Source organism: Capricornis sumatraensis, chromosome 20 (assembly GCF_032405125.1).
Source record: "Capricornis sumatraensis isolate serow.1 chromosome 20, serow.2, whole genome shotgun sequence".
NCBI classification, from domain to species: domain Eukaryota; kingdom Metazoa; phylum Chordata; class Mammalia; order Artiodactyla; family Bovidae; genus Capricornis; species Capricornis sumatraensis.
Genome location: NC_091088.1, coordinates 22,560,912 through 22,581,190, shown reverse-complemented (window position 1 = coordinate 22,581,190; position 20,279 = coordinate 22,560,912). Strand labels below are relative to the sequence as shown.

The window sequence follows — 20,279 nt, the reverse complement described above, 5'->3', positions numbered from 1 at the left end:
CCAGTGTGTCCTTCCAGGCTGTGCTTTGGTGCCTTTCAGCTATTTTCCTGTAAGCTGTAGGAAACCAACAGTAACAGAGATGACTCCTGTCCACAGAAATGAAACAGTATTTTGTCCTCTCCCTTTCCCAAGAAGCTAGTTTTGCAAATTAGTTTCAGCATTCCTGATCACCTATATAGATGTCTATGTTTTGAATTCTCCATGGAACCAGATCTTACTAAGATCGATCTTACTGGTTAACTCATTAATAAATGAGTTCATTTAAATCTTTAACACGTGTTCATTTTATATCTGTGTAACAGTGATGATTTTGCCATTAAAAATTATTACCCTCTAATACTGAACAAAAACAAATCTTTCTAAAAAGTGACCAATTCCCACAGGAGTCACCCCTTACTTAAGCTGAAATGTTTAGATTTTAAAACTTTAGGGCCTCAGACAGATACACCAAATTGCTTTAGATACAAAAACATGAACTTTCCATTTTCAGCATTCCTGATTTTGGGTAGATCCTCAGAACATCCAGGAGAGGCACAACTGATCCTCTTTATTTCCAAGAGGCCTTGGAGTCAGACAGCTTGGATTTGTGGTCCATTTCTTACAAGCTGGTATGATTTGGGGAAATTTCCTTTTCCTGGGGGGGTAACTCCCTTAATTATGATAATATGTATGTAACATACTGTTGATCATTTTAGCCACTTGAAGTGTACAATTTGGTGGCATTAAATACATTCACAATGTTGCTGCAACCTTCACCACTATCTATACCTGAAACTTTATCATCTGCATATAAACTCGGAACCCACTGAATTGTAACTTTCCTTTCTTTCACTCCTGCATCCAACTGGCAACCTCTATTCTACTTTTCTAGCTCAATGAATCTGCCTATCTAAGCAACTGTGTATTAAGTGGACTTCTGTAATACTTGTCCTTCAGGGTCTGGTTTGTTTTACTTAAGCATAATATTTTCTAACTCCAGTCATGCTGTGGAATATATATAAAAAATTTCCTTTTCATGGCTGAATAATATTCCGTTATATGCAGACACCACATTTTGTTTATCTGTTCATCTGCTGACGGACACTTGGGGTGTTTTCACCTTTTGGCTACAGCGAATAATGCTGCCATGAACACTGCTATCATTCCTGCTGTGAACTCTTTCGGATACATACCTACAAGTGGAACTGCCTGCTTACAAGGTAGTTCTATGTTTATCTTTCTGAAGAACTGATGGACTGTTTTCCACAGCAGCTGCACCACTTTATATTCCCATTAACACAGCACAAATGTTTCAATTTCTCCACAACCTCACCAATGTGTGGCTTTTTATTTTCTATTTTATTTTATTACAGCCATCATACTGGATATGAAGTAATGGCTCACTGTAGTTTTCATTTGCATTTATCTAATGACTAACAATGGCAGGCATCTTTCCATGTGCTTGTGGGCCATTTGCCCATTTTCTTTGGAAAAAGTGTCTATCCAAGTCCTCTGACTATTTCTGAACTGGGTTGTTTTTTGTCGGTTGAGTTGTAGGCAGGCGTTCTTTATGCATTCTGGATGTCAATCTCTTATCAGTCACATAATTTGCAAATATTTCCTCCCATTCTATAGGTTTTTTTTTTTTCTTACTTTCTTATGTCTTTTAATGCACTGAAGTTTTTAATTTTGATGAAGCTCAATTTACTTATTTACTTTTGTTACCTGTGCTCTCGGTTTCATATCCATGAAACCATCATTGCCAAATCTAATGTCATGAAGATTTTCCCCATTGCTTTATTCTTGATGCTTAATAATTTTAGCTCTTAAGTTCAGGTTATTGATCAATTTTTAGTCAACTTTTATATATATTATGAGGTAAAGGTCCAAATTCATCCTTTTGCATGTGAATATTCAGTATTCCCAGCAACAGTTTGCTGAAAACACTTTGCTTTCCCCACTGATCTAGGCATCCTTATTAAAAATCAACTGACCACATATGCGAGCCTTTCTTTCTATTTGTCCCGCTGGCTTATATATGTCTGTCTTTATGCCAGTACCATACCACCTAATTACTGTAGCTTTGTAGAAAGTTCAAAGTCAGGACATGTGAGTCCCATATTTTGTTCTTCTTTTTCAAAGATCGTTTTGGCTACCTGGAGCCCACTGAAATTTCACATGAATTTGAAGACTAGCTTTTCCATTTCTCTGAAACAGGATGTTGAAGTTTTGGAAGAAAGACTGCACTGAATCTATAGATCTCAACAATGTTAAGTCTTCCTATTCATGAACACAGGATATCCTTCCATTTACTTGGGTCTTAAAAAATTTCTTTCCATCAATGTTTTGTAGTTTCTAGCCTACCAGTCTTTTGCCTCCTTGGTGAGATTTATTCTTTAGTATTTAAGTTTTTTAGATGTTACTGTAAATGGAACTGCCTTTTAAATTTCATTTTCAGATTGTTAATTTTCCTAAGCCCTTTAAGCTCCATTTCCTCATCTGAAAAGAGAGAAATGGTATGAACACTGCAAATAGTTGTTATAGGGATAATGGATACAGGATATACAGGGATAATGAAATCATAGTATAGCTTCTAAGGTTAGGGTTGGAGCTGTTCGGCCTAAATTAAAATCTGACATTTACTAGCTGTGAACCTTGGGACTTTATTTAATCTGTGCCTTAGTCTTCTCATCTGTAAAATGGGCCTAAAAATAACCTATCTTATAGGATCATTAAGAGGATTAAATGAGTAAATACATACATGTAAAGTGCTTAGGAAGGAGTCTAGCAAACAGCGGGAACTTTATAAATGACAATTCAGGCCTTCTTGCCTGAATTATCACAGAGCCTTCTAATTTGGTTTCTCTTCCGAGTTTCCTATTATCCATTTTATTCACTCTTTGTAAATGAATCTTTCAAATCACTACTCTAATTACATTATTTCCAGACTTAAAATTAATCTTTACTAGGTTTTCATTACAAATTAACTTCCAAGAGTTGCATTCAAGACCTACCACCATATAGTGTCAAATTACCTTTCTAATCAAAGCTCCCACTGGAATGCCTTTTAAACTGAAAGTGTACATAACCACCACCCATAACTCAACTAACATTTAAGGAACACAATCCAGGGTAAGATACTTCACCCTAGAGCCCCTATCTGCAAAATGTCAGATTACAGGAACTCAAACCTTACCACACCAATTCATCGCAAGCGCTTCATACAAAACAGGTATTCAATTATGATCTGCTGAATTAAGTTGAATTTGCCTACTGCATTCTTTTTTTGAAAATGTTATTGGAGTACAGTTGATTTACAACGTTGTATTAATTTCAGGTGTATAGCATAGTGACTGCCTATTGCATTCTTAAATCTTAGTAACATGTGTGGACAAATGACAAATCACCAAAACACTTAATCACTACTTGATTTGCCAATAAATTACCAGATTTTTAATGCTGACTTTGTCAAATAAATGAAAATTTAGGCTGTAATAAAATTATTACTGAATGATTACAATTTTTTCTTGGACGTTGAATCCAGTCACACTGGGCTCCTGAATCCTGAAGCAGTGGCAGAATGAAACTTACAGACTGGCTCCACTGCATCTGTGCGCAGAGTGTAGGGTGTGTGCTACTAGGTGTACTAACAGGAAGTTGGCAGAGAGGTCGCGCATGAACCAATGAATGGGAATACTGTTGACATCTCAACTCCTTAGCATACATGGGAATGTAAACATGGATCCAGACCCCACTTAGCTATAAAGGAAAAGACTTGTATGGCTGTAGTTATAAAACTACTCTTGAAAAAAACTGAGTAGTCTACTTTAAAAACTGAGATGTGATGCTGAGATTGTAAGTGACTTTTGTTATTTCTTACAAGACAGTAGAAGTATGCGCCTCAAAGCTAAACTGACCACAGATAAAAAAGCATCTGAGAGCCTTCTCTTAGGAAGGCAGAAAGGGGAAAACAAAACATCTAAAAACAATTCAGAAAAACCTGAATATCTTCAACTATATAATTTGACTGTCAGTTTCAGGTTAATCTTTTCCAGAAAACCATCTTCCCAGCCAGAGGAAGTGTGCTGAATGCAACTGAGATTCAAGTTACTGACCCTGGCTGCCAAGGCATTTGTGCCTGCATATTTTCAATCTGTTTTTCTTTCTTTTTCTTTTTTTCAAAGGAACTAGTCATAATGGAGAAATCTGTGGATCAGATGCCCAGAAAAACCTTCATGCTAGCAAGAAAGTCTTTCAAGCCCTTTCTGCCAATACTTTCTTCATTATTTTGGGGAGCTACTAAACATTTCTATATAATAACTGTTGAGATAAAGATGGACATTATGATTGTGAACCATTTCTCATCTATTCATGAAAATAAAGAACATCAAAAAAGGTATCTGGAAAACTTTTCCCCCCATCTATTTCAATGAATTTTGAGATGTAAATAAATGATTATTTTGTCTCAATTTACTAAAACCAAATTTTAAAAGCTACAATATTTATAATAAATCAAATGAAGCTTTCAATGATCAATTCAATGCCTCTATAGCACTTTAAAAACCAGCATTTATCCCACATCTAAATATTATTTGTTTATATCTACCTCCCCTAATGGACTACCTGTTACAAGTTCTCTTTCATTTCCTGCCCAGAATCCAATCTAGAACCCAGCATATCATAAGTGTTCAGTGACTGTTAGTTGACTCATGGAATAAATCAGTGTTATACAATGGTCCAAAACATACGACCCTAACTTTGTACCAGACAAGAGAGCTTGTATCCTGTCTCCCAGGGGTTTTTTTTTTTTTTTTTTCATTAATAGATCTCCTTTCCTGTGTCAGAGATTCAGAAAATGGTCTTGGGGAACTACTTGGATTAGTGGTTAAGAAGTAGAGACTGTCTGCAGCTTTTTTTAAAGTAGGTATTATTTTACTACCTTGTAACTTAAGGCTGGTTTTGATAATATATGTCAATGCCACCCAAAAGCCACTGCAACTTCCTACATGATTCATTAAGTGGAACAATGCCTTTTTAATTCGTTGTCAATATTTGATTTTCCTGTTTCCAAATACAGTTTAAAGAGCAAACATTTATTTGCCTCCTATCATACGGAAGTAAGGTTTTTCCTTCATTACAGCTTCCTGACAGTCTACACAGTCAAACAAATCTCTCTTAAACCAGGCCAGTACTGAAGAGGGAACAATCAGTGAATCAGCATAAACATCAGAACAGAATACAGAATATCTTCATGATATGGCAGTACATTCCAACATGACACTTTCAACATTACAGCACCAGTTGGTTCTGGATGTTTGGACACAACATACTGCCTAATATCCCTACAAATGTAAAGGATTTAGCATAGAAAGTCTTAATCTCTAAATTTAATTGGATCTTGGTTTGCAAAATCCAATTAGCTGTAATAGACCCCTACAAACTCCTGAGACTTCAGAACCACCAGCAAGAGAGCCAGGTGCCCTGGGACTGAAACTCTCTCTTAAATCCATATTCCTTAACAGTTTACCTTAGCTGTCTCTTGGACGATTAGAAAACTATTTGTCCTGAGTCACTAATACAGTCAAAGGAAAGATAAGCATGGGCAGATGAAGAAAAGACTTTAAAATCCTAAAAATGCAAAAATGAACCAAAACTTCTTGGCCCTATCTGTGAACCTGGGTCTTTAATAAGAAACCAGCTCAAGTTTGATGGATGGATATTCAACAGTACAAACTTAAATGCTGGCTTAGAAAAACCCTTCTGATAATAAAGTGTCTTAGACTGTAATGACTATTGAACCATTGCAGCCTTTTAAGACAGTAAATTCTGTGAGGATCAAAGCTGTGCCGTTTAAAAATTAGGAAAATGTAGACCAATTTAAATTCAGCCCCCACAGCAACACTAAAACTGTGGCCTGTCACACTCTGTTCAAAGACCTCTTAACATCCAATGGAGGCATTTCTTCAGAAACTGAAAATCGGACTTCTGAGTATTATTGTAACAATCTAAAATGAACAGCTCAAGCATCTGGTCTGTGGTTTTGGGTTCAGAGGCAAGCACACAAATTACTCTCTCTTTTTTGTTCTAACACTCGCCAGAAAGGAAGATACGGGATTTAGGCTAAAATGTTTGAGGATTTTTATATAGAACTGGAACCAAGTAATAAGAAACGACTCAATTACTCTCACTTCATTAAAAACAGCTAGCAAAGTTTTTATGTGCTAAAACAAAACAAACAAGAACAGTATCAATGAAATCCATCCTCATTAAAAGTTGACTAAAGAAAGGTTGTTTCAGTTGTTACTAAAGAATCATTCATTTGCTTGTGGTCTCATTAAGCTTTCCTCCCCCAAGGCCTACCCAATTGTGCTTCTCTGTTTCAGCTGCACAACAATTTCCACCCTCTATTAACGACCCAAACCACAGGTTTTCTTTAAAACTCTAAACAAACTATTTTAATCTTCAGGAATGGGGGTTGTATCATCAGAAATGAAATGTATAACTTTCTTTAAAATAAGTTAAAAAAAAAAAGCCTGTGTGAGCCAGCTCTCAAGACGGTCCCCAGAGGCCCTACCCCGTGGAGTGCCATCTCTCTACGAGGATTGGCAGGTGTGACCCACGGAGCATAGCAGAGTGAGGATTATAAAAGCCTGCAGCTTCTGTCGCGAGCTCTCTGTTTCTTCCCTAGCACAGTTCTCTCACTAAGGGAAGCCAACAGCCATGTCCTAAGCCTAGCGAGAGGCCACCGTGGCAAGAAGCTGAACACCTGGCCATCAGTCAGCAAGGAAGCCACGTTGTCAAGTGATAGTGTGATTTTAAGAAGTATTCCTCATCTTGATCTGACCAACACTGTGGCTCACAACCCCCAAGGCGTTTAGAATATCCTAAGTATTGACAGTGATAAAGGTGTCTTTCCTTATGTGAATGAGGTGACTTCCAGGAGTACCCAGGACAGTGCTGGTGGCCAGGAGATTAGAGGGCTGGAACTTTCTTTCCCACTCCCTGATTTCTGGGGAGGGGCAGGGCTTGAGGTTGAAGAAGTCACCACTGGCCAGTGATCTAGTTAATCACAGCTAAGCAATGAAGCCTCCATAAAACCCCAAAGCAGAGCTCTTTGGTCCATCTTTGGAGAGCTTCCCTGTGCCCACCTGTTGGGCCCCAGGCTCCGTGAGGACAGAGGCTCCTTTGTTCTGGCCCTGGCCCTATGTAGTTGATTTGTATTCTTTAATATCCTTTCATAATAAACCGGTAATCTACTGGGTCAAAGGGGTCTCCTGAGTTTTGTGAGCTGTTCCAGCAAATTAATGAAGGTAGAGGAGGAGGTCATGGCAACCTCCAATTTGAGCCAGTTGATCAGAAGTCCAGGTAGTAACCTGGGCTTGTGACTTGTCTCTGAGTGAAGGGCAGTCTAGTGAGGCTGAGCCCTTTGTCTGTGGAGCAGAACGCTGTCTCCAGGTGGGTAGTGTCAGAACTGAGTTGAATTCGTGGACCCAGCTGGTGTCCCTGAACTACTCGTCAGTGTGGGGAAGCATCCACACGTGCACTGGAACCGGGTCTTGGAACCTTTTTCAGCTCACAGCCACATCAGTGAGCCTGGAGGCAGGTCCACCCCGAGCTGAACCTCCAGCTGGCTACAGCTTGATGAGAACCTCACTGAAGGTCTCAAGCCACAACTACCCAGCTAAACTGCTCCTGTGTGCCAGACCCACAGATACAGCGAGATGACAAATGCCTGCTAACTTCTGGGGCACTAAGTACAACTTTTGCTTTACCAAGTTTTGGAGTAATCTGTCACACAGCACTGAACAATGTAAAACTCCCAAAGATAAAGGGACAGATCCCATTTGGGCAGAAGACTGTTCCAAGAAGTCAAAGACAAAAGAACTTAGCGAAAAGTTGCACAAAGCTCAGAAGTTACTTCCTGAAGACATTATTATACATAGTGTTTTCAAAAATAAAAGAAACCCATGACATTAGACAAGAGAATGGATATGCTTCAGATTTGGAGATGACAAGTAGTGGGGCGAAAAGAGCTGAAAAAGAATCAAAAGCACTTGTTTCTCCTGCAGGAACAGCTTCCTGTTTTGGTTACAAAGGAGCCACGCTTAAAATAACCACTGTGAAGTATGCTGAGGGCTTGAGAAGTCAATGCCAGGAAGCCACAACAAAGAGCTGAAAGCAGCTCGACAGAAGAGGATTCCTTCGGAGGAAAGGACCCAAGAAAGGCTAAGGGGAAAGCCACCCGAGCAGATGAGTGGGATGTGCGGCGAGGAAGGCCCGTGGGAATGACGCCCTTCCCCGGCATGCCCCCGCCCCCGCCTGCCCTGGCACTGGGCAGACCGGCTGCCGCAGGCAGGAGGACCCTCCCCCTCAGGCAGCACACTCCCGCCGACGGCCAGAGTGCAGACACCTAGGGGAATCAAAGCCAAAGAAGGCAGAGAACAGCGCCATAAGCTCTGAATATTTTATTTTGATGCATTTTTAAATGTGAAGTCGCCTAGAAAGGATATCCAAAGTTAAGGATATTGTTATCTGCCTGCTTCCATTATATTCCATTGATTTCACTGTCCTACATATGGCAAACGTATCAGAGAACCAATACATGCTGAAATGCAACTCAGTCAAACTGCGATCCAGACTGAACCAGCGAAAACTGCCGCAGAGTTAGATCTATGGTCTGGCCAACCCGATGTTTTGTGGTCAGCAAGGGGCCCAGGGCATCTATCATGAGGGGACAGGCATGTTTTCACTGACATTAAATCCTATTGCTTCTGACTCATACCACCCAACCACTTAACCCTTTTTCCAAACTACAGCTTCTGTTTTCCTATGGACTGGGAAGTAGATGGCTAAGCTTATAAAGATGTGTCTGTTAACAGTTAAATAGGCAAGGCTTAGTCTTTACTGGGGAATTTTGCGAAGGGACTCACACATTCAATCAAGAGTCAAACTAGACAGCTTACTGAGACTCCTACTCAACTGCGATTTTATAGCAGTCAATCAAGTGGCCCAAATGTACAAAACAAAAGCTAAAGAGACTGGCAGTTCTTCACAGGCTTTTTTTTTCCTGATTCCTTTGTGTATCACCACTATTTCTCTTCAACGTTCTCCTAGAGGTCCCTGCTAGTTCATTGGGAAAGAACTGAAATAAAAGCTATAATGATCAGAAAAGAAAAAGTAAGAACTGACGTTATTTGCATTTGTGACAGCTGATGGTGTACGTAGGGCTTCCCTGGTGGCTCAGACGGTAAAGAATCTGCCTGGATTGTGGGAGACCTGGGTTCGATCCCTGAGTTGGGAAGGTCCCCTGGAGGAGGGCGTGGCAACCCACTCCAGTATCTCATCTTTGCCTGGAGAATCCCCATGGACAGAGGAGCCTGGTGGGCTACAGTCCATGGGGATGCAAAGAGTCAGACACAACTGAGTGAAAATTCAAAAAAAATCAGTGTTTCAATTTGGCAAGTCTGCTGGATTCAAGTCAATATAGCATTCTCATAGAGTATCAACCAAAAGAATTAGAAAATTAAAAATATTACTTACAATAATATACACACATAACACATACATACAAGATCAATTAACTAGGAATATATCTAAAGAAAAAATATGCAAAAGCTCACCACTTCAACTATTAAAACACTTAAAAACATTTATTAAGACTTAAATAAATGAAGCTAATCATGAATTAGAAGACTTGCTAATATCAAATTATCAGTTCTCCCCAAACTGATTTATAGATGCAATCACAATCAAAATATCAGAAGGTGTTATTTAGCCTCCAATTACAAAGTGTCATTTATTTAGTGATTTACTGGTACAGAGTCACCAAGCTGATTCTAAAATTAACACAGATATTTGATGAACCTACATACAATAGCCAAAGCAATCTTGAAGAAAACCAAGGCTGGAGGATTTACACTACTAGGCATCAAGACCAACTGAGATATAGTCATTCTTGAAACCAAGTATGATGCTAACACTGGAAATTTCATCCCAGGCCCAAAGTACCCATCTACTGACCGTAAGTCAGCTAGTTTAACTCATTTTTCCTTTAAGTATTTATCTGAGATCTCCATAACATAACCAAATACATACTGCCTGAAGTGACATTTTTAAAGTTTATCCATAACAACATCTAACACACCTCATGTTAAATCTGTTCATCTGTCTTTTTTTTCATCTAATCAATTTTTCAGATGACTTCTATAAGAATAGTTAAGAAACTAACATCTTGAGACACATTAAGTTTAATGTAGCTTCTCCAATAAATACCGCACTTTCCAAAAATAATTTAGAATGCTCCATCTTCTGAGAAACTTCATAAGCATTGGTTATAACTTGAATCCCTGGCTGGAGATAATTTTTGAGGAAGAAAATCTTATAGGTATTAAATGAACATATATGGTAAAAGAGTATTTGAACAAATGGACCTAAGCTAACTCTTTACAGAGAAACCTCCAAACTGTAAAACTGAATACATGGGATATCTGTGTCCTAGGCTAAAAGGCAGGCCAAAGTAGAATAAAACTGTAACCACAAACTTTTATCTTTCGATCCAACTAACATCGCAGAAAGGAAAAGGGCAATTTAGAATACACTAATAACATACGAAAAACATAGGCAGGGCTGCTTTCATGAAATAATTCCCATACTTTATAGGTAAGTGACCAACACCATAAATAGTCCTCCACTAACACAAATCAATTAGGGATCTCACTCGCCTTTTAAATTCTATTATTTGTTCTGTGTAACTGCCAGTTAAGACCTCACAAATACAAAGACAACTGTTCACAGACCAGTATTTCTGGGCCTACTCCAGAAAGTTTGCTCGATATGCTGGAGGCTTCTGCCTGTTTTTAAAGCTTGTGGCCTGAAATTACTTTTCTTCCTGGCAGTAACTCTAAGACCAGCAATATTTTTAACATTAAAAATAACTCCCTCACTGAATTACTCGAAATTTCTAAAACAACTTTCTACTCTAATTTTAAATAATTCAATTTCTTAATGAGAAACTTTCAGTTACTAAGCTAGCTCCATTTGAACTTTGTGACATGAAAACCTGAAAGAGATTTTTTTTGACAGAAAATCTTCTTTTGGCTTGCTTAAGGTCACAAACATCAATTCAGAATATCTTATAATTATTTTACTAAAATCTGGAGGAGGGTCACTTACAGGTAATTCAGGGGTATCTTAAAACGTAAGACCCAGCTTGGAGTCCCATATCTCCTAATAAGAAATACAATCAAAATCGTCGTCTCAAGAGACAAGTCCTTATCCTAATTATTCAATCAGACACGACTGAGCAACTTTCACTTTCGCACCATGGGTGTCCTTGGTAGTATGTTAACCTAGATTTACTTAACTATGTATCATTTAGGATTTGTTCTGTCTGTGAATCATTGATTAAAAAACAAATAACCAAATAAATGTTACCATGAAACACTGTATGTTCTCATATGGTTCATAAGCAGTTTGAATAAGTTCTTGAATATCTCTAGGCTATTTTTAAAAAGCTAATATGATCACAGACATTATTAGGAATATGCTAATAGATATAATAAGCATTGTGTAACTATGAAAAGCTTCTTTAAACATCAAGTCCCCATTGTCGTACAGCAGAAACCAACACAACATGTAAAGTATCCTCCAATTAAAAATAAATTTAAAAAATTAATGCATACCTCTGAATGCATTATTATAAGTTCCAAAAGAAACCATCAAAATCATAAACACAATTTCCCAATTGTGTCAAGTAGATAAACTCACTTAACTCTCTGCCTTTCTATTATATCACAGACAAGAATAAAAGGACATAGGCTCAGGTGCTGGAGGCCACAGCAAAAGAGAATATTCTAAGAATTAAGAAGGGAAACTCATGAGGATTTAGGTGTTACATTCAGCAAGGGAAAAAAAGAGAAAACGATCTCAGTTCTCCACTGCCACTCAGCTGCAACAGTGATGCCATTCTTGATAGGCTATCAATCATCTAGAGTACTTTTCAAAAATTCAGATTTCTGAGAATCTTCTGAACATGTGTTTATCTTTAAACAACCCCCCACCCCGCCACCCTGCCCGCCACCAAATCCTATTAAAATGACAAGTAAGGGATTTTTTTTAAAAAAAGGATAAACCCAGAAAAAGAAAAAGAAAGAAGACAAGAGATGCTGACAACATTTTGGGTAACAGCAAGTAGATGGGCAAGAAGTAATAAACATTTAAGTAGAAACTTTAATGTCTGTGAAGGAGGTAGGTGGGGGCAGGGGGTGGTTATCCACAAAATCCTACAAAAAAGGGCTCAGGAATTTGAGGTATCCCTGAAAATATGGGTGAGATGTGGGATTAAAGACAAAACATTTTTTAAACTATGTAGGAAATAACTGACTGCCCAGGTGGCTCAGTGGTAAAGACTGCCTGCAGTGCAGATGTGGGTTCGATCCCTGGGTTGGGAAGAATCCCTGGAGAAGGAGATGTATCCCCGCTCCAGCACTGTTGCCTGGGAAATCTCATGAGCAGTGGAGCCTGGCAGGCTACAGTTCATGGCATCACAAAAGAGTTGGACACGACTTGGTAACGAAACAACAGGAAACAATTACAGGTTTAAGATCCCTATTCCTACTCTATGTAACAAGGGCACTATCCCTTACCAACAGAAGGTGGCAGGTTTACTTTTGGGAGAAATGAACCAGCGAGGTTCTGGGCACAGTGCAAGCTGGGATGAAGCACATATGAGGAATAGGAGGATTTGGGAAAGTCTACTTGTTGGATGGCATCACCTACTCAATGGACTTGAGTTTGAGCAAACTCCAGGAGACAGTGAAGAACAGGGAATTCTGGCATGCTGCAGTTCCTGGGGTCACAGAGTCAGACATCACTTAGCAAATGAGCAACTCTTTGGATGATATTGCTGTTAAAGGCACTGTGTTTAGCAACAGAAGGACAAGCAGGAATGATGCTTTATTGCCTCTGTTCCACTGAGCTTATTACAAATTATGGTTCTTCAGCCATATTCATCAAACTTCTGTCTAGAAAGAGCTATGGAAATGGTAGGACATCTAATAAATCTCTACTATGAAAGAATAAAGATTCTCTATTCAAGTCATGTTTGTTAAAGCAAATTTTGGCAACCATGCAGCAACACGGTCTTCGGTAAGAAGTTAAAACATTTTAACTTAAATATCCATATTTCATTAAGTCGAGGAATAGACCGCTTCCCTTTTTTTCCTTGTCACCACCTCCACAATTATTTTCCTCAGAAAAAATAATTTAAATTATATCTTAATTGTGTACCTATCAAAGAAAATGTGTGAGAAAAACAAATGATTATACATGAAGCCATTCCAGAGAATAAATATCTGCCCTTGCAGTACTTAGACAACTATGATTTTTTTTCTTTAACTGCTATAGCAACTTTCTATGCTGTAAATACTGAAAGACTTACCAATCTGGATCAGAAAGAGACACGTGAACACCAGAAGCCAAACATAAAGTGTACCATCATTATAAGCTCGAGAAATATATCCCTAAGGCATTAATACCAAGTTATTATTCCTGCCAAAATTCTGTATTCTTTGCAGAAAAGAATCCTCTTGATACATCAACCATTAAGTTTAACTTACACACTGGATGCCTTTCCCAGCGGAGGAGCGCATGCCCTCGCTGCAAGGACCACCCCACACCGTCCCTCCATGTCCAGCCTTGTTCCCGTTCACTTCCAGCCGCCAAGCCTGGGGGCACCAGGCCCAGGTCACCCACCTTCCCCCTCAGCCGCATCAGGGCGGTCCAACCTGGCTTCTCTGTGCTGCCCCTCTGCCACTTTCACAGCAACAGCTCGGCAAATGGCCCCCAGCTTCCTGTCCAAAGAGCGGACCCCTGCCTCTCGGGTGTACCTGCCATCAGAGAAAAGATATTTTAATTTTGGCTACACATCACCTGTAAAAGCAGGATTAATGTGCTTAACAACTATACTAAAAGAAGCGTGCATTTAAAAGTGTATTACAGTTTCTTGAGTATTAACAGCCTCATCTTTAAAAATTCCTCAGTATTCTTATTGCTTAAAATATTCAGAAGTAATTCCAGCTACCACTTTTCCTTTTGTCTTGAACTACTACCCTATACTGAAAAATGAATTATTGGCTCTTCAATTTTGCAGCACATAAAATATCATTTACTCTTTGATATGTATAAAAGCTTTCTTACAATTTGTTGATTTAAGAAAATTCTGACAAATTTATTACATGTGGAATACTGCTGAAAGAATCAGAAAAATAGAATTTTTTCCTAACTAAAGCAAAAAATAATTTGAGACAGAGAATGGAGTCTTTACCTGGAACTGTGCTAATTACCCCATTCAGTGTATTTTCATTGTAGAGACCTTCTAAAGAGAGAAATATGCTAACGATGCAAGCAGTGTGATTCAGTGGAAAAGGTTCTAGATGTGGTTAAGCAGAGCTGTCTTAAAAAACCTCCATGTCAGACTCAAATTCCGTAAGCCACTTCATAATCCTTTATACAGTACAATCAAGTTTGGCACCCAGCTTTGGGTGAGTTTGAACACACAACATCAGCTAGAGAATGCAGTTTTATCTGGAAAACTGCATCTGATTAGGCAGCCAACACACAGTCAAGACTCTGGGAAAGCAGTTTTTTAAGTTATGAGAAAAGACAAAATTCTTGGCGAAACACTCTATAAAGTAAAAAGTGTATTTCAATCAAAGGAATAGAAGGATATAGGAATAAAGTCCATATTATACACATGCATGTAATTTCATTAAGAAAGAAAATAGGGAGGCACCTTAAAAATAAACCAACATGTAAAAACAAACACCCAGTGTAGCTTCCTAGACAACTATTTGATGAGCTCAGACGAAAAGGTCTGGACAAAAGATAAAAGAGAAAAGGCCTGAGGATGCTTTCAGAAGGATGGCGTGAACATGCAGAAATGGGACCAGGAAGTTGAGAATGAACTGGAGCTTGCCAAAAATAATAAGGACATCATCAACAGCGAGATTTTTTTTTTTAGGGGTTTAGAACAATAACAGGCGAGGAACTAAGGCAGACAGTATAATATTAACCTCGACTAGAGGAAAGTAGACATATCAACCACTGGTTTGGTTTAGCATTTTTAAACCAAAAGAGGAAGAAGCACCAATGTCAAGTAATAATTGGTTAATGTTCCCTACCCACAACTAAATGATCGTGAAGCTGCTAATTTTCAGAGGACATAAAACTAATGCACTGGATGATAATCAAGATGAAAAAAAAAATCAATTTGCTGCAATGGTAGCTGAAACTAACATGGATATTAAAATATATGTAACTGTCAACTTCTACATCTGGGCTTTAAAAAACTCAACCCTATAAAGATAGAGTGAGACAGATCAAGTGAATAAGAAATTCATATGAAAAAGAACTAAGGTGTCAGTAACTATATTTACAAGAGACAAGAAGATAACCTAAAAAAGCTAAGACTCTGGAGATACAGTCATAAAATAATAATAGAATAAGACTAGTGGTCTTTTTTTTTTTTAATTCCTTATTACTGTTTAGCTGCTAAGTCATGTCCAACTCTTTGCAATCCCATGGCCTGCCAGGCTCCTCTGTCCATGGGATTTCCCAGGCAAGAATACTGGAGTGGGTTGCCATTTCCTAACCCACAGTGGTCTTGTTATACTATGGACTGTTTAGGCTACATAAGACACACTGAGTTCTACGCTGGGTGTTTATTTTAAAAGAAACACTGACATCAGAGGAATCATTCAGAAGAAAACTAATCGGGAAGGTGAAAAGTCTTGAAAGCGGGTCAAGAGGAATGGTAAGGAGAATAGGAATATTTAGCCTGAAGAAAACTAGATGACTTCTAAGACTCCCTCCTCTCCTCCTAAACACTACAGGTCTATGACTACAACACAGTAAAAATTAAAAAACTATGTCCTAATCTGGGTAACTCATTACATACCCAAAACCTGCCTGGAGTAGTAAATACCTGCGCCTTATCTATGAATAATAAAATTGCTCAGAGAAATTTCCTAATGTTCGTAGCTTTTAACAGCTGATGTTTTGAGCTAACAAGTATATAAAAAAGAAATAGCTCTCCAGGCAACAACTGGCAAATAGAAATAGCGATTACTCTTTGAGTCATTAGTATTTATATCCAGATAAGCTTTGAATGGATATTTTTCTCTATATTCATATTTTACAGATGGGGAAGCAATCAAAAAAGGTTAAGTAAGTTACTTGTTGAAAAGTTACCCAGAAACATCAGGCGTATTATCTGGCATAATGATATTTTTGGAAGACTGTGGCCCAGAAATCACCTACTTTATTTCCCCTGGCATTATCCACATAGTAAATCACAAGGTAAGAAAAGGAACTCCCAGGTCAGATTGAGTCTTACTGTTTCATAAGTAAATTTAAACAGACTTCCAAATAGACTTCCATAAGAAGGCTGGATTAGATCAAAAAGCAGTCCGACTAGCCAAGCTCTAAGTCAAAGTTCAAAACAGAGGGAGGAAAAAAGAAAAAACAAAACAGAGGGAGACTTCACTTCTCTTGAAAAACCTGCGGTTACTGGGATGGGGCTGCAGAGTGCTGGCAGCCTGACACTGTTTGCCAGATGATGCAACAGAGCTGCAATGCTGAGCCAGGAAAACTGTGAGAGGCTACTGTAGACAGAAATTCTCAACAGGATATATTTTCCATTCAAACATACGATCCATAAATTAGACTCAGCAGTACTCGACTCAGATAATTTATGTGCTGCTTGCTACAGGCTTAACCACTTGGTAGCTAACTTGGGAAAATACCTTCTCTGTTGTTCTGGCGTTAATTCCGAAGACAAAAACACTAAGGATTTTAAAAAATCTCTCGAAGTGAGGAAAAGAAAATCTGAACAACTTCTAACAGATGTCTGAAAGGACCATCTCACTTCCCAGGAGACTTCAACTTTCAAGGTTCTGGGATATGAAAAGGTGTCCCGGTATTTCCCATGTATTTGGCTGTTAATTTATCACATTAATCCCTTACATTGCTACTGTAGAAAAGCTGAGATTCTGGCTCCACTAAAGTCCTTAGTTAGCTATGAAGATACTCTAAATGCTTTCCCTGTGAATTTCTGCCTAATACAGAGCCCTGTGTAAATGAACAGTTCCGGAAATGCTTGCTGGGAATCTGCTGCAGAGGGAAATGGATGCTGTGAGTTGCCAGTGAAATAGGAATCTCCTTTTCATATCGGAACATTACTGAAGCCCCCGGTTGGCTGACTAACCTGGTGATGATGTCAAGAGTAGTAACCTGAGGTATCTGAATCTGCTGAGGAGTCAGCCCATGCTGCTCCAGCTGCTTAGGGATCAAGTGCCTGTGGGCAATCTCTATCTTCTCCTCTTGTGTATACCCTGGAAAAGAAGTCACCGTGCTTTATGATTATTCACATGGCTTCCACAGGGCCAGGCTTCATTAATAAATCCAACACAGCGCAATGGGTCTTGGATTTAGAATGGATTTAAGTATGACTTCGAGTAAGAGTAGAATAAATTAATCTAATTGCCAATCAGTAATTGCTAAACTTTCCAACTTTTTCGCAAACAAAACAAGCACTTACTAAATAAGCACAGTGTTTGAAAGTCTTTTGATTAAAATGGTATCTCTCTTAAAGAGAAAAAAAATCTCACTTTCATTAAGATAAAGATTTAATTTAAATCTCCTTAATTTAAATGCAAGTTTTATTTTATTATTTAAAAGAAAAATAAAGCCATCCTTTTTCTTTAGCATAATTTGCTGCGTAATCGAAAAAAACTTACAACAGTAACAACAGAGGCTTCTATTAAGACTTCAAGGCAAGAGCCGAAAAGGGGCTATTTCCAAAAGTCCAATTGTAAATTTTAGCAACAAACAAAACAGAAACTAAGACGTCTCTGTAAGAGTTTTTTCCTTACATGTTGGAATTACATAGATAATTTATATATTTAAAATACTTTATGGTCTTATCTACTTAAAAGTCTCAATAAGTGTAAATTTACTTTCTGTTTAAGTCCTGTAAGATGAGTGTCTCCTATAATGATTGCCCCCTTTCCATTTAACAAGCAAAAATTTAAAAGATGAATGGACAAGGAATCTATTTTTTGGTATAAAAAGGAGACTAAAAACCACCAGAAGAGCTAAAAGGTAAGATAACCAAACCTGCAGAAGGAGGTGGCATCAGAGTCCACCTCTGCAGCAGCGGTCCTGATTACTTCACTTCACGTTAATATGTCTTATGGTTTTTGCCTTAATTTGGAGTTTCCATGCAACTAGGTCTCGTTATTTATTTGTCTTATAAATAAGCACAAAGCAATTTTGAAATACTCCACCATATTTTAAAACTACAGGATCCTGCAGGGTTCACAGATAACTAAGAAATCGAACTATCATTTACTTGAGGGTAAAAATATATTTCAGTTTAATATGAAATATATATTCAGATTATATTTATTTTTATCTATTTTTATTTTAAAAGATACCCACTGACATTTGTTCATTTCTAGGGAGAAGTAATTCTGAACAATTTATATAAGGTTGAAAACACTGGGATTTATTTAGTGTTAGTAACTAAAAGGGGCTTCCCAGGTGGCAATAGTGGAAAAGAATCCACCTGTCAAAGCAGGAAACACAAGAGACACGGGTTCTATCCCTGGGTCAGGAAGATCCCCTGGAGTAGGAAATGGCACCCCACTCCAATATTCCTGCCTGGAAAATTCCACAGGAGCCTGGTGGATTACAGCCCATGGGGCCACAAAAAGTGACATGACTGAGCAACTGAACATACACACAACTAAAGGACTTTTTTAAAAACAGTCCTGTGAAAGAGAAGACATGGCTAAAAAAAAAAAAAAAGTATATAAGTATTGACAGATTCAACTAAAAAGAAGAATTTGAAAGCACTCTGTAATTTTATATAAAAATGAGGCCAGCTGTAACAAAGAGAAAGTCTTAGGATCTACTTCCTAATGAGAATAAATGATTAGATGTTCTAAGAGATAGTAAAAACTTCCAAATCTGATAGATAGGAAGCTACACTGGCAATGAGAAGATCTATTTTTGGTTTTTAGACACATACTTTGAAAAAGTAAATTATTTTATCTATAGTTTTAGAAATTGCTTCAAAGAATATCTTATTTTCCATAAAAATAATCAGTTTTTAATGCTAAGTTGAATCTGAAAGTGTTACAGAACATACAATGTATGTTGTATAGAGCATAAACATACTCTTATCTGTCATGTTTATTTTATAGATGTTGAATCTACATAAAAGCTGGTTTATATGCCAGATTCAGAACTTCTGATCAACACTGGCAAATCAATTTTTTACTCAAAATTTATTTAGCAAAGTAATGACTTTTGTTTACAAAGCAAGTACCTGGCACCTGAATGATCTCCATTCTGTCCAACAAGGCAGGTGGAATAGTAGCAGTGGTGTTGGCAGTGGCAATAAAAAGAACTTGGGAAAGGTCAAAGGCCACATTGAGATAATGATCTGTGAAGTTATGGTTTTGTTCAGGATCCAGCACCTGCGGGAGAACAATAAACACTGAAACACATGCAGCACTTCTGACAGAAAACCGTATAAATTAAAACTCACGATGATATTTCTGCTCGATACAGTTAGTTTGGGAAATACGGGGATAACATTAAAAATGGGAAACGTGTTCAATGTTAAAATTCTTTTAAACATATAAAAGCACAAAGAAGCAAAAATTAACCATTCAAACTTTGTTCTCAAAATCTATTAATGACTCACTATGTGGCCACAAATAAGTTACCAATCCCGCAGAACCAGTTTACCTCCTGGTAACACACCCTCTCTTAACTGCTATGAGAATATAAAGTGAACGTGTATGGAATTTTGAAATTCTAAGGTAATAGGTAAAATAGTAATCAGTATATTCCTCCTCAAACATTATCAGAAAGTCTTTAACAGTTTTTTTTCGGGGTGGGGGGCGGCTCACCATGGTAAGTAGGGTCTAGTTCCTTGATCAGGAATTGAACCCATGCCCTCTGCAGCTGGAAACACGGAATCCTAAAGACTGAACCACCAGGGAATTTTCCCGATGGTTTTTTAAAAAGCAAAATCTTCCTGCTTATAATGAGCAAAATATTACTATCCCTTTAAAATATTTTAATTGAATAAATTAGATATTTACTAATCAGGGTCTTAAAATGTTGAACAACTGTATATTAAGGAGACTATATCTTCTCAGATCCCTGTTCAAATGCTCCAAGTTGTAGGCACTCACAGGGGAGAGGCCTACACTGGACTTTAAAGAAGG

The 20,279-nt window shown here is 38.0% G+C and overlaps 1 protein-coding gene across 2 annotated transcripts in view; it reads right to left on the bottom strand.

Moving 5' to 3' along the window:
• LONP2 (lon peptidase 2, peroxisomal) overlaps positions 1 to 20,279 on the bottom strand; it is an 82,954-nt gene that overhangs the window by 19,247 nt on the left and 43,428 nt on the right. For both annotated transcript variants that reach the window (XM_068993280.1, XM_068993281.1), the window contains 3 exons: positions 19,370 to 19,520; positions 17,243 to 17,369; positions 13,732 to 13,865 (listed from right to left, as the gene is read on the bottom strand). In XM_068993280.1, coding sequence (XP_068849381.1) covers positions 13,732 to 13,865; positions 17,243 to 17,369; positions 19,370 to 19,520 — 412 coding nt within the window. The remainder of the gene's footprint in view (positions 1 to 13,731; positions 13,866 to 17,242; positions 17,370 to 19,369; positions 19,521 to 20,279) is intronic.